Source organism: Amia ocellicauda, chromosome 23 (assembly GCF_036373705.1).
Source record: "Amia ocellicauda isolate fAmiCal2 chromosome 23, fAmiCal2.hap1, whole genome shotgun sequence".
Taxonomy (NCBI): domain Eukaryota; kingdom Metazoa; phylum Chordata; class Actinopteri; order Amiiformes; family Amiidae; genus Amia; species Amia ocellicauda.
This window is the reverse complement of record NC_089872.1, coordinates 2,338,708-2,353,810: the sequence shown is the minus strand read 5'-3', so window position 1 is coordinate 2,353,810 and position 15,103 is coordinate 2,338,708. Positions and strand designations below refer to the sequence as shown.

The window sequence follows — 15,103 nt, the reverse complement described above, 5'->3', positions numbered from 1 at the left end:
AGTATTTCACAATCTGCTCAGTTACTGGGATTTTCACGCACAACCATTTCTAGGGTTTACAAAGAATGGTGTGAAAAGGGAAAAACATCCAGTATGCGGCAGTCCTGTGGGTGAAAATGCCTTGTTGATGCTAGAGGTCAGAGGAGAATGGGCCGACTGATTCAAGCTGATAGAAGAGCAACTTTGACTGAAATAACCACTCGTTACAACCGAGGTATGCAGCAAAGCATTTGTGAAGCCACAACACGTACAACCTTGAGGCGGATGGGCTACAACAGCAGAAGACCCCACCGGGTACCACTCATCTCCACTACAAATAGGAAAAAGAGGCTACAATTTGCACAAGCTCACCAAAATTGGACAGTTGAAGACTGGAAAAATGTTGCCTGGTCTGATGAGTCTCGATTTCTGTTGAGACATTCAGATGGTAGAGTCAGAATTTGGCGTAAACAGAATGAGAACATGGATCCATCATGCCTTGTTACCACTGTGCAGGCTGGTGGTGGTGGTGTAATGGTGTGGGGGATGTTTTCTTGGCACACTTTAGGCCCCTTAGTGCCAATTGGGCATCGTTTAAATGCCACGGCCTACCTGAGCATTGTTTCTGACCATGTCCATCCCTTTATGACCACCATGTACCCATCCTCTGATGGCTACTTCCAGCAGGATAATGCACCATGTCACAAAGGTCGAATCATTTCAAATTGGTTTCTTGAACATGACAATGAGTTCACTGTACTAAACTGGCCCCCACAGTCACCAGATCTCAACCAAAAGAGCATCTTTGGGATGTGGTGGAACGGGAGCTTCGTGCCCTGGATGTGCATCCCACAAATCTCCATCAACTGCAAGATGCTATCCTATCAATATGGGCCAACATTTCTAAAGAATGCTTTCAGCACCTTGTTGAATCAATGCCACGTAGAATTAAGGCAGTTCTGAAGGCGAAAGGGGGTCAAACACAGTATTAGTATGGTGTTCCTAATAATCCTTTAGGTGAGTGTATATGGCCGCATTAGCTCTCCATCATCATAATATTGCTGTAACACGTCTTTCCTTTCACAGAAGGTGAACTCAGTCGTCTCTCATTGCTGCCATTTGCCAACTCCTAACTAGTTAGTTGACCTGGTGAGACCATATTGTTACTAAATTGTCTCTCCTCGACAGACCACTGTTTGCTGCTGATTTCGTTCATTTTTTATGAAAACGCTCCTCACTGCTCATATCTCTGTTAGCATTTTAAACATGGTGGCTGCACTCCAGCAAATAACTTTTGGTGGAAACGTCTTTACCCCACCCCCTGGCCCCTAACGTCACGGCTTCTTTGGTTCCAGACCAGCAAGTTTTTGGTGCCAGAAAAAGCGTGCCGACTCGTCGACCTCTGCAATCTGCTGCTGTGAAGGGCCTGACTCTGGTACAGGAGGAGCCATAGATGTAAAAAATGCATCAATGGTTCATTTTGCCATGGTTGACTTTTACGGACGATGAGTGTGACGTCACGAAAGCGAGACACATAAGTGTAGATGACTTTACACACGCAGTTGACTAATCACTCAACTATTCTGTTTCGAAGTCTCAACGTATAAATGACTGAACCTATTTTTCACAAGAGCTCAGAACCATTGCAGAGCCTCCGAGCCTCCTGCAGGTCCTCTGTATCTCTGTCACCTGTTTCACACTATATTTGTATTACCAAATAAACATCTTATTGATTCACTGTAATCCTGTAGATTCCTTAGAAGATGATTGTTTCAGTTTGAGTTAAACTTTAATGCAGATATGCTGTAAATCATACATGCAAAGCAGTGAACAAATTGGGTTAGAGTTTATAGGGGGTCCCCTAATCCTGGTGGGGGGGGTTGTTGCCAAAAAAAAAGTTTGATCTTCTTCATAATTACATTATCCTTCAAGAAAAGACTATGGGCATAAATAAGTTAATAAATCTCTCTTTAAAATAACAGCCATTACAATGATAACCATACATAAACAAAACAACCTATGTATTTGTTTTTAGTGTTCCTAGATTTCACAGTGAGAAAATAAGTAAGATATGGTTTAGGCGACAATAACAAAAGAAAAGTTGGTAAAACATTTCTTTGCAGAGCTCAAACAGACGACATTCAAATAGACTGACATTAAATTAAAGCTTAGTGTCTAACTAAGCATTATTTTCTCTTCAATCATAATGAGGAGAAATTAATAACTTGAATAATTTCATTCAGAATTACGAAGTTTGCTCCATGTAACCGCGTTTTTAAGAGTAACATTACCATCGCTACCTACAAATTGTCTGATTGATAAGATACTTGCACGAAGGAGAAAAATTTGATAGTTATAGTAACTAAAGTGTAAACATTACTAAATCAGAGAAGAATGTTATGTTTAAACTTACTTAGCTGGTGAAAACTCGAGAAGGTCCAAGGTCCGGACCACAGCAACCGAGTGGTCCAGACCACTGTTCAGAGGAAACTGTATGCATATGAACACATTAATACTTGTTGATTTTGTTTTTCTGTTTTTTTATTTTATTTTATAAGACATACCTATATAGCCTACTTAGTGGTTAACATACTTAATCCCTTCCCCGTCATTGTACAGAATAATAACAGTAAACACATTATTATGATTATTATTATTATCATCATTATAACTGTAACGTACCGCAGGGCACGGGAACAGGGGACACAGTTGCGGTGTGGGGTAGAGGTGGTCAGTCAGGTGTGGGTCAGGTACCGGCAGAAGAGGGCAATCAAGGGCAAGGCAGAGACGTGGTCACGGTCACAGGCAAGGGTCGAGCGATCAGGCAAACAAGCAATCAGGGGAGGATCAAGGTCGTGGTTGGGAAGTCAAGCGGGAGGTCAAGGAATCAAGGCAATAGCTAGGCACGGGTAGACTGCTCAGAGATGTAGATTAGACTGACAAAACTTCACATTGATGGAGTGTTCGTGAGAGGTCTTTTATTGGGAGCAGAGAACCAGGTTGGAAGGACGAATGGGAGCAGGGGTAAATGGGACATGGTACAAGTGCACATGGTGTTCAGGAATGTTGATTGAAGGAAGCGGGGAGAAGTGACTGGTAAGAAAGGTTGTTGGGGACATCTAGGTGGGGAAACGTGGAAGTGCTAGATGTTGCCGTGACAATAACAGTAGGGCTAATAATAATTATAATAGTAATATTATATGTTTATGATTATTATGATTGTAGTTTGGATATGTGCAAGTCGATAACATATTTAGTAAACGGATTTTAGACGGTGTGTCCAAGAAAACAACACAAAACAAAAACCCATCCCAGTTTGTGCTACATGATCTGGACCACTCTGTGGACCACTGTGCCGAGGTCCTTGAACTCGAACCACAAAAATGCTACAACCCCTACTGCTCTGCTGCGTCAGTCACTGCTGTAACTGATTCACAAAACTGTGAGTTTTTGCAGGTTTCACACGTGGGTCCCTGGCGGGAAAGAATTTATGTGCTCCACATGTGCGCATGTTCATAACATCACTGAAGGAATAAAATAATAATCTGGAACACTGATGAGAATTGGAAGAAGCCGACAAAGTCGTCTCATGTCAGGGCATTCATTTCGACCATTTTTTAATTTTTATTCAAAGAAATATCAGCACCGCCCAAGTCTCTTATGGGGGGTCCCTTACCTCTTATGGGTACACTGATGCAAATAATTCCTCTTACAAATGAGTCTCTCTTTGTCAGTGACTGAATATTCACACCATCACACATCTTCTACTTACAGCAGTTTCTCTAGTTTACAGCTGGGATCTTTCAGTCCAGCAGAGAGCTTTTTCAGTCCTGTGTCCCCTAGATGATTGTAGCTCAGATCTAACTCTATCAGAGATGAGTGGTTTGAGCAGAGAGCTGAGGCCAGGGCTGCACAACTTTGCTCTCTGATTCCACACACTGACAGCCTGTAGAAAGGAATAGATACATTTGTTATGAGTTTATTTATTACAGAATATACACTTCAGTTGTGGCTTTATATTGCACAAACAAATCCAGAGGCTCCACACAGAAGAGAAGGCAGCTGAGCTGCAATGATGAACACAATGATGTCATACTATAGATGCCATTCATCTTACATGGTGATGCACATCCTGTATGAGAAGGATTACAACATCTGCATCTGAATAAATCTGTCAGTTACAGCTTTAACAAGTGATTTAAAATATGTATCAATGGCTTTTGAATAAACCCCAAAAAACTGCATTGCAATTGTGGAGTGTTTGTTTACTTCACTGTGTTCTGGAGCACTCATTTTAATGATTGATGAATTTTCAAAATGAGAATGAGGTGAAAACAGGACAAGAGTGACATCTACTGGTGACTGAGGGGAACTGTCAGATAGGGGGTGTTACAGCTAACCCTTATTGATGTAACCTGTTATATCCACTTCAATCAGTGTAGATGCAGGGGAGGAGACAGGTTAAAGAAGGAATTTTAATCTGGACACCACTGAGACATGGATTGCGTATGTGTGCAATTCAGAGCGCAAAAGGGAAAGACAAAAGATGCCTTTGAGAATTACATAAATTGTGCAGAGCAACAGAGGGCTACAGTTAGTCCAGTGCAACACTGGTGCCAAAAGACAGACTGGACTCTGCATTAAACACAACCGCCGGGAGTAGCCCTCATTTGCATGCAGGTTGGAGACCAGATTTGCATAAAGACAAGTGCTGGGTGCAGCTATGGTTTACATACAGGTTTGCCAATTAGGCCTGCAGACACACAATAGTTGGGTGTTGCTCCTGTTTGCTTGCTTGCACCAATACCAAAAGGTATGTGACCTCCTGCTATAATAGGAATATGTTGTCTGCCTCAGAAAATGGTCAACCAAGTCAGTACTTATCCCTGTCTTAACTTACATCAATATCAGATGATTCATTGTGATAGAGAAAACACGCCCATGAAAACAACATGAAATATGTTTGTGTAATATTTCTTTAAGCAAGTTGCTTTATCGCTTCATGAGTTACAGGTGGCTGTTCCCTTGCATACATTGAATAAATATCCAGAGCTGATAATCAACAAGAATCCTGAGTCTCTTTGGATAACAAAGAATAAATACACTACACTATTATTATCTATTATGATTGACTGTCAGTCGATTAAAATATGTGCTAGGTTAATCAATGGGCATTAGTTGATTAATTGGTAGATTAATCAGAACCTTATTAAAATAAGTTTAACAGTCTTTAAGTGGTTGTGCCAAACAGTAATACTTTAATAAATATTAGGCATTGATATTACAGTATAACAACGCTGAACAGGAATGGTAAAAAGTTTAAATGTACACTACTGGTCACCCCCATTTTTCAATTTGTTATTGAAATTTAAGCAGTTCAAGTCCAGTGAATAACCTGAAATGGTACAAACGTAAGCGGTAAACTGCCAATGGTTAAAAAAAGGTGCCAAAAACTGAAAAATATTGTACATTTCAGAGTTATTTACTGTGTTACTACACCCTCGTAACCATTGTTATGCACAGCTCCTGTGCATAGAAGTTACACTGTATTCCCACAATGTGCACATTGTTTGAAAGCTTATTCTCTTGGCTATCAGCCAATTCTCAATCACATCCGATTTACAGTTTCTGTGTTGCCCACCGTCATTCAGAGCCCGGGGGATTAAACGCGCAGTCTGCTGGTGGGGGGTCTCATTCGGACGGTCACAGATCACTCAGTTTCAATCGGATTTCTTGCAAATAGGCTTGTTTTGTTCAGAACATTTGTATTATTATTACAATGTTATTTGATGTTATATCAAACACAGAGAAGTTCAGATCCAATTATGTAAAATAGTTGTTTATTAGTACACTGTAAACAGTTTCCGTCTTCCAAAACGTGGATAGTCTTTGTCACGGTCTGACTTGATCCTACCTTAGTTCACCACTAGAGGTCTCCCTCTCCCTGTAGCCAACCTGTACATTTGGCTATACCGGACAAATATGATGGCTCACCCGACCGCTGCGAGGGCTTTGTTTTACAGTGCTCCCTTTATTTCGCACATCTTCCAACTTCCTTCCCTTCAGATGAGGCTAAAATCGCCTTCATAATCACACTGCTTACCGGAAAGGCACTTTAGTGGGCATCTGCAGTCTGGGCTCGTAAGGGAGAAGTAACTCGATCTCTACCAGCTTTTCTTGATCATTTTAAGGAGGTTTTCCATCAACCGACAGCTGGGAAGGATGCTGGTGAACAATTTATCTCTCTCCATCAGGGTACCTCTTCTGACGCTGAATACGCTATGAAGTTCTTGACCTTGGCTGAAATCAGTGGATGTGGTGAGCCTGTGCTAATAATCCACCGTGGATTGCGTGATGAGTTACAAGCAGAGTTAGCTTGCAAAGGTGACGCACTTACTTTGGAACAGCTAATACAGCTCGCCATCAGACTGGACAATCTAATGAGATCACGAGGAAAACGGTCTATGTCTGCTACATCCAGACCTTCTTTCACGCCTAGCCATGTTCCAGAATCAGAAGCCAAGCAAATAGGAAGAACGCGACTGTCTGTTGAGGAGAAACAGAGGAGGTTACAACAGCACCTTTGCCTCTATTGTGGGCAGTCTGGACACTACCGTGACATCTGTCCCAATCATCCTGGGTCTTCCTTGGCACCTCCACAGAGATCTGTGAGTACTAAGTTTTGTCCCCTGGTAACACCCGCTCAATGTATGCTCTCTGCTCGAATTCAGTTAAGTTCTAAACATGTTTTTTTGTCTGTGTTACACACCTGAACAATAACGGTGACTTTCAGGCATGCTTGGGTTTAAAAGGGGTTTATTTTCCTTTGCATCTGAAATCACAAACACAGGAGGACATGTAAATCAGCACTCCTGTTGCACTGCAACCTCGGTCTACTCCTGATGACGCAAACTGTGCGCACCTTACCTATGACCTCTAAGCTGGCTAAACAATTCCGGAGTGACAATAACCATATTTTAATCTCTGAATCGATCTGCATTACAAAATATGTGAGTGTACAGTATATTTAAAATTACATAGTCTGGTCTTATTAAAGCATTAAGCAAAATAATAATAATTAAGGGGGCATCATTATGAGGGGGGGTGTCAACTTTTATGCTCAACATTATACCGGGGTCTCACACTCTCCCCTCCAAAGTTTGATGTCGTCCCGACATAACAAACGTGTTGTATTTCCCAGTACACTCATGTCTTCAACAGGTAAGTTATAGTTATAGGTTGACAGGAGTCAGTTTCTTCTATGATAACCACTACTTTCACCGCCACTTATGCAGGGAGTGTATCCACACTGAATAGGTTTTGACCTTTACCTTAACTATAACCCTCTATCCCTGACCCACATCTTGTACTGTATACTTTCTCCCATACTAGTACATCTCTATGTGTCTCTATGGTCTAGGGACTGGTACTCAACTCTGAAACATAATGATCTTACAAATTTCTAACTTTGAACTGTTCGATAACTATAACTTCGGAACATAAAACGATCTCATTTAGCTTTACTTTTTGTTTTTACTTGTATCTATGTGTGACTGTAGGATGACCTAATCTATTGTATGTGAATGCCTTAGTGGGATTTCTCTCTCTCAAAGGATATTTCCTTGTAGCAGCTGACTGAGGCATGATGTCTTCATCATCATCTTCATCATACGACACCCTGCATTCTGCTTCCACAGGCTCCACATTTTCCTCTCCCACTTCAGCTATTTCAGGTTCTTCTTCACTTGCATCCATCTCATTTTCCTCTTTAGTCTCCTGTTGTTCTGTGTCCACCGTCTCCGGCTCCTCCATCACTGGTTGAGGGTGGAACTCCTCTGCTTCTGCCCTTAGCTGGACTCTCTCGGTTGCAGGCTGCTGGTGGCATGGTGATGGCTCTCCAGTTGCCCTCATCATCTGAGCTGCCATCCTCATCCCCTTCCTTCGCTCTTGGGTGCTGCTGGTCTCTCCTTTCAGTCCCCTTTCCGTTGTTTGATTTTCTTTCCTTACTGGTTGGTGTTTTTGTTTTCTCAGCTTGGTGTTCTTCCAGTGGGAGAAAGTCACACGGCAGCAGTAAGTTCCTATGAAACACTCTGGTCCGTTCGGGTCCTCTCTCTGGTTTGACTTCATAGACTGGACTGTCTTTGTGTTTCCTCTCCGTCACTACATACACTCGATCCTCCCAGTAAGACCTCAACTTTCCCGGACCACCCCGTTCTACGCAGTTCCTCACTACCACACGGCGTCCTGGTTCCAGGTCCATTCCATAAGTCTTCTGGTCATAGCGATCCTTCGCTCTCTCCCTCTCTTTGAGTGCTGTCCTTGATGCCAACTTGTAGGCCTCATCCATCCGTCTTCTCCACTTGGTCGCATACTCACTATGAGACATGCTCTGATCACTTGGTGGCAGGCCAAACATGATGTCGATGGGTAGACGTGGATTTCTGCCATACAAGAGGTAGTAGGGTGCAAATCCAGTGGCTTCGCCACGCGTACAATTATATGCATGCACTACTTTTGCCAGGGAGCTCTTCCAGTCTGACTTGACTTCTTCCGACAGGTTTCTCAGCATGGACAGGAGTGTTCGATTAAAGCGCTCCACCTGGCCATTACCTTGTGGGTGGTACGGCGTGGTGCGTGAGCCTTGTACTCCTCCAGCTTCGCAAACAGCTTGTTCTCAAACTCCTTGCCTTGGTCGTGATGCAACTTGGCTGGGAAGCCAAACTTGAGCATAAAGTCACTGAAGATCTTCTCCGCAGTGCTGCTTTGTTGGCACAGGCATATGCTTGAGCGAAGCGCGTGAAGTGGTCCATTACGACTAAGATGTATTCATATCCCCCTTTACATCTCTCAAGGTGAAGGAAGTCTATTGACACCATCTCAAATAGATATGTAGTCACCACACTGCTCATTGGTGCTCTGGTTGGCTTGTTCGGTCTCTTTCGTTTCAGAAAACTGCACACCTTGGTGAGATGGTGCTCAACGTCTCTCTGCATATGAGGCCAGTAGAATCGGTCACGAATGAGGGACATTGTCTGCTCAACTCCAAGGTGCCCCATCTCCTCATGCAGCTCCCTGTATACCAGCTGGTGAAACTTCTTGGTCAGCACCAGCTGTTGGCGTGTCACTGACCTTCTGTATAGGATGCCATCTTTGTCAATATACAGTCTGTACTTTTCTCTTATCAAGACAGTGGTATCATCATGATGGTCTCGGCCCTTAACAACTGACCACTGTCTGGTTCTGATGTACTCCCTTATCTTTCCAATCACAGGATCTTGCTCCTGCTCCTCTTTCAGCTGCTCACTGGATAGCTCGGCTACTGGCGATGACACTTGCTCACTGTTTTCCTCTGCACACACTGCTGCAATGGTTATAGGACACATCCAGGGCTCTTGCTCTTGGGACTGCAGATATAGTACTTGTGTAACACTGGTTATCATCTCTGGCTGCACTTCCTGTGAGCATGTGTCCATGAACTTCTCCACGTCAAGAGGCATCCGTGACAAGCCATCTGCATCGCCATGGCCAGACCTGCTCTTTCCTGGCTGATACTTTATTGAGAACGGCTAACTCGGCCACCCAGCGATGTGTGGTTGCATTCAATTTGGTTGTCGTTAGTACATATGTTAGCGGATTGTTGTCCGTGTAGACAATGAATGACGGAGCATAGTACAAGTAGTCACGGAGCTCCTCACAGATCGCCCACTTCATGGCTAAGAATTCTAACTTCCCTGAATGAAGATGGTAATTTTTTTCAGGGGCTGTCTTGACCCGTAGCCAATGACAACAAGGTTTCCTTTCTGCCTCTGATAGAGAACTGCTCCTAGGCCTTCCTGTGAAGCATCAGTGTGGAGTACAAAAGGCTTCTCAAAGTCAGGATAGCCCAGTATTGGTGGGTGCAGCAAGAACTCAATCAGCTGGCAGAGCACATCCTGGTGTTCTGGTGTCCATGTGATTGGCTGGCTGCATGGTAACTGGTCTGACTTTTAGTTTTTGACTCCGCCTTTGTTCCTTCCTTTGAGTGTAATCCCTCCTGGTACTTTTTCACTTGATAGTAGGTTGTACAGTGGCTTGGCAATCCGTGAGAAATTTGGGATATAGGGACGGTAGTAAGATATAAATCCTAGCATCTTCCTTATTTCTCCCACAGTCGCAGGTTTGCGCTCCTTCAAGGCCTGTACTGGCACAATCTCAGCCGGGTCCATGGTGTATTCATCCTTTGATACAACCTTCCCCAGGAACTTCACCTGGTCCTTAAACACTTCACATTTCTTTGCCGTCAGCTTCACTCCGTGTTCTTGGTAACGTCGGAGCACTTTTCAGATATCACTCAGGTGATCTTCAAATGTTCTACTATGTACAAGATTGTCATCTAGATATGGTTGGCATATCTCATCTCTTAGTCCTACTAGACACTCCTCCATGCTGCGTTGGAATTCTGCTGGAGCTGAGGACAAGCCAAACGGGATTCTGACCCACTCGTACAATCTCCATGGTGTTATAAACGCTGTGAGTGGTTGGCTGCTTTTCTCGAGGAACCCTTGGTGGTACGCTTTGCCCTGGTCCAGGACAGAGAACCATGCACTTTCCTGACGCAAACTTTTCAAATAAAACCTGCAACATGACTTCAACCAAAACATATATTTTACACATTACAGATTCTAGCACACATTTCAACAAATACATTGTACACAGTTAATATTCTACATTAAACAGACGGTTACTCCTTTTTACACAAAGCTAATTAGCTCAGCTTCACTCTCGGCAAATCGAACACTTCAGTAGCGACCTTACATTAGAGCTAAAGATTAATTTTCACTTTACATCTTCCCTTTTGCTTCTTATGTATATATTTGATATGAGTTTATACCACTTTTACATACATAAACACTGTCGCTCACCTGAAATCACAAACACAGGAGTACATGTAAATCAGCACTCCTGTCGAACTGCAACCTCGGTCTACTCCTGATGACACAAACTGTGTGCACCTTACCTATGACCTCTAAGCTGGCTAAACAATCCCGGAGTGACAATAACCATATTTTAATCTCTGAATCGATCTGCATCACAAAATATGTGAGTGTACAGTACATTTAAAGTTACATAGACTGGTCTTATTAAAGCATTAAGCAAAATAACAAAAAATAATTAAGGGGGCATCATTATGAGGGGGGGTGTCAACTTTTATGCTCAACATTCTACTGGGGTCCCACATCTGCATTAATAGATTCGGGGTCCGCAGGAAACTTCATAGACCAAAGAGCTGCGGAGCGATTGAACATTCCTCTCTCACCGTCCGTTCCACCACTTAATATCAGAGCTGTCAATAACCAACCCATCGGTTGTGGCCCGGTATCCCAGAAGACCATTCCAGTCACCATGTCCATTGGAGAGTTGCACACCGAACAATTGCCTTTTTTAGTTATCGACTCCCCTGGAGCTGACATTATACTCGGTCTCCCGTGGCTCATTCATCAAAATCCTGTTGTTTCCTGGCTCGAGGGGACTATTATCTCATGGGGAAATCACTGTCTTTCTAATTGTCTGTCTTCACCCACTCACTTGGGAATTGAACCACTCACATCAAAAGTCTGTTTCTCTCAACACCGCCCGAGTTTCCATCCGAGTACAAGGATCTGGCTGCCGTGTTTAGCAAATCCCGAGCCTCTTCTCTACCGCCACATCGTCCATGGGATTGCGCCATTGATCTCCTCCCAGGCAGTACTCCTCCTAGGGGCCAGATCTTTCCTCTCTCTCTTCCAGAGTCGCAGGCGATGGAGGATTATATCAGGACATCATGAATATTTAGTCATGCCCTTCGGTCTGGTCAACGCACCTTCAGTCTTCCAAGCCTTTGTAAATGAGGTACCACGACCTTATCTCCATCACTTTGTCATTGCCTACATTCTACTCCTCTTCTCTTTCCGAACACATCTCTCAGGTTCGACAGGTGCTTCAATGTCTGCTACTGAATGGACTCTACGTGAATTTCACCATCAACGTGTGGCTTTCCTGGGTTACATCATTGATGCCAGTGGAGTTCATATGGATCCTGAGAAGGTGAGAGCAGTTTCTTGAGTGGCCTCAACCTCGAACTATTAAGGAGTTGCAATGTTTCCTGGGTTTTGCTAATTTCTACCGTCACTTCATTCGTAATTTTAGTTTGATAGCTTCTCCCTTAACCTCTATATTAAAAGGATCTGCTCGCAGTTTATCTTGGAGGGATGCTGCTGAGGTCGCCTTTGTGAAACTCAAATCATTGTTCACCACTGCCCCAGTCCTCAAACATCCGGACCCTAATCTCCCTTTCGTTGTAGAAGTGGATGCTTCTGAAACCGAAGTAGGGGCAGTGCTTTCTCGGCGACACGGACAACCAACAAAGCTCCATCCTTGTGCATTCTTTTCCAGGAAATTATCATTTGCGGAGAAGAATTATGACATCAGGCACAGGGAGCTCTTGGCAGTGGAATTGGCTTTTGAAGAGTGGAGAAATTGGTTGGAGGGTTCTAAACACCCTTTTCTGGTACTCACGGACCATCGGAATCTAGAATATATTCAAGCAGCTTTAACCCCCGTCAAGCACGCTGGGCTCTGTTCTTCACTTGTTATCAATTCACCCTGACTTATCGCCCAGGATCCAAAAACATCAAAGCAGATGCTCTATCATGCCAGTTTGATTCATCCCATGGACCCCTGTCTGAAGATCCCATCTTGCCATCTACCTGCATTGTTGCCCCTGTTTGATGGAACTTCTGGGATCAACTTCAGAAGGAACTCACTTCGAATCCTGCCCCTTCCACATGTCCTAATAACAAAACCTACATGCCTTCCTCCATGCGTCCAACACTCTTACAATGGATCCACTCAACTCCTGCCTCTGGACATCCAGGAATTCATTGCACCATTGCCTTGATACGAAGAACATTTTGGTGGCCCTCTCTGGTTCAAGATGTTACTCAGTTTGTCAACGCTTGTTCTATCTGTGCCCAATCTAAGTCTTCACGACATCTCCTCTCTGGCCTCCTGGAACCCCTTCCAATCCCACAGCGCCCATGGTCCCACATCTCATTGACTTTGTTACCGACCTTCCCAGCTCTCAGGGTTATACTACCATTCTGGTAGTACCCATGCCCATGCCGGCTTGTACCCATGAAGAAGCTCCCACTGCTCTTAAAACATGTGTTCCGCATTTATGGGATACCTGAAGACATAGTGTCTGACCGTGGTCCTCAATTCACCTTCCGCGTCTGGTCTGTATTCTTTAAAGCTTTGAACGTAAAGGTCAGTCTAACCTCCAGCTAACACCCCCAATCTAGTGGACAGACGGAACGTTTAAATAAAGAAATCATACGCTTTCTTCGATCTTATTGCAGCACTTCCCAAGATGATTGGAGCCCATTCTTGCCATGGGCAGAGTACACCCAAAACTCCCTGACCAGCTCTTCCTCAGGCCTCACCCCCTTCCAAGTGTGTCCTAGGATACCAACCGCCCTTGTTTCCTTGGAACGAGGACACCATGGACGTCCCAGCAGTAGATGATTGGTTCCACCGCAGTGCAACTGTCTGGAATGCAGCACATGTCCGTCTCCACAGAGCCATCCACCGTCAAAAGGCCTTGGCAGACCGTCACCGACAACCAGCTCCACAATATCACCCAGGACAGTTGGTCTGGCTATCAACCCGAGATATCAAGCTTAAACTCCAGTCTAAGAAACTGAGCCCCCATTTCATTGGTCCCTTCCCTATTCTCCGCCAGATTAATCCTGTCACTTATCGTCTCTAGTTGCCCCCTCACTACAGAATAGCATCATCCTTCCATGTCTCCCTATTGAAACCTGTGAGCTCCGATCCATCCTCTCCTCCTGTTCCTCCTCAGGTCTCTTCTTCTCTGCCTCCTTCTCCCTTGGATCTCGGCGACGGTCCGTCATATGCAGTGCGGACCTTATCACGATCCCGTCGCCACAGAGGGCGCCTACAGTACTTGGTTGACTGGGAAGGTTACGGCCCAGAAGAATGCTCCTGGGTTCTTGCCTCAGACATCCTGGACCCATCTCTCATTGAAGAGTTTCACAGGGCCCATCCCACTGGTCCTACTCCTCGGCCCCATGGCCGTCCTCGCCGCCGTCTTCACTGCTCTGGTCTGGCCGGGGCCGATTCTGGGGAGGGGGGTACTGTCATGGTCTCACTTGATCCTACCTTAGTTCACCACCAGAGGTCTCCCTCTCCCAAATATTAAAACCAGTGTTTCTCCTTCCCTGTATCCAGATCAACCAGTCACTCCACATTCCTTCCATCCAGGTGCACCTGTTTCATCCTCCTCTCTTCCCATTGGTCAATCACTCCTTCACCCAGTTCAAGCCTTCCCTTCTACACAGTATTTAAACCCCTCCGTTTCCCAGTATTATTGCAAAGTCTTGCATTCACTCTTGAATCATTTCTAAGCCTTGTTCCTTGATTGCCTTCCCGTGTCTTTCGAATCCTGCTTTCCTGTTTCGTTCGCCTCTCGGATTTCCCCATTAGCCTATTTGCCCGATCGACTGACCCTGGACTGTCCCTGATTACTCTCTCTGGTTTTCCCTGTCGGATTGTTTGCATCAACACAGAGCCTGTGATTGGATCCTTTCCCTGAGTCCTTGAGGACATTACAGTCTTGTTTTGATCAGTAGACTGTCTGGTTCCAGAATATGTCATAATTGTAAGAAAAACATCACTTTGCAAATGAAACAGAAAACATTTCCTTTGTCTTCAGTGTTTCCTTCTGAATCCTGTTTGAATCCAAAGATAGACTGTAGTTTTCCGTTTAGCAGCTTGTAAGCCTGAATTTTGTGCTCGGATATTGTACATACGTGGATACACGCTGTCATGATGTGATATCTTGCGTGATTTGCTTTTAAAATTTCACACTAGAAGCGCAGGGCTACTCAGTTTGAATGATTTAATTTTAATTACTCTGTGTTGCTGAATACACATACCCGTTAGTGACTTTTCCTAAGTATATGTATTAAATATGCCTACTGCGTTTTAGCTGCATAAACACAAAACAAGTTCAAGTTGCAATCTCTACCTCACCTGTCTACAGTTCATGTACTTGAAAAACACATTATTCTAATGCTCAGTGTAT

The 15,103-nt window shown here is 44.2% G+C and overlaps 1 protein-coding gene across 1 annotated transcript in view; it reads right to left on the bottom strand.

The window, feature by feature from the left end:
• The window catches only part of LOC136719370 (ribonuclease inhibitor-like), a 59,241-nt gene that overhangs the window by 12,079 nt on the left and 32,059 nt on the right, over positions 1–15,103 (bottom strand). The window contains exon 4 of the mRNA XM_066697291.1: positions 3,752–3,925. Coding sequence (XP_066553388.1) covers positions 3,752–3,925 — 174 coding nt within the window. The remainder of the gene's footprint in view (positions 1–3,751; positions 3,926–15,103) is intronic.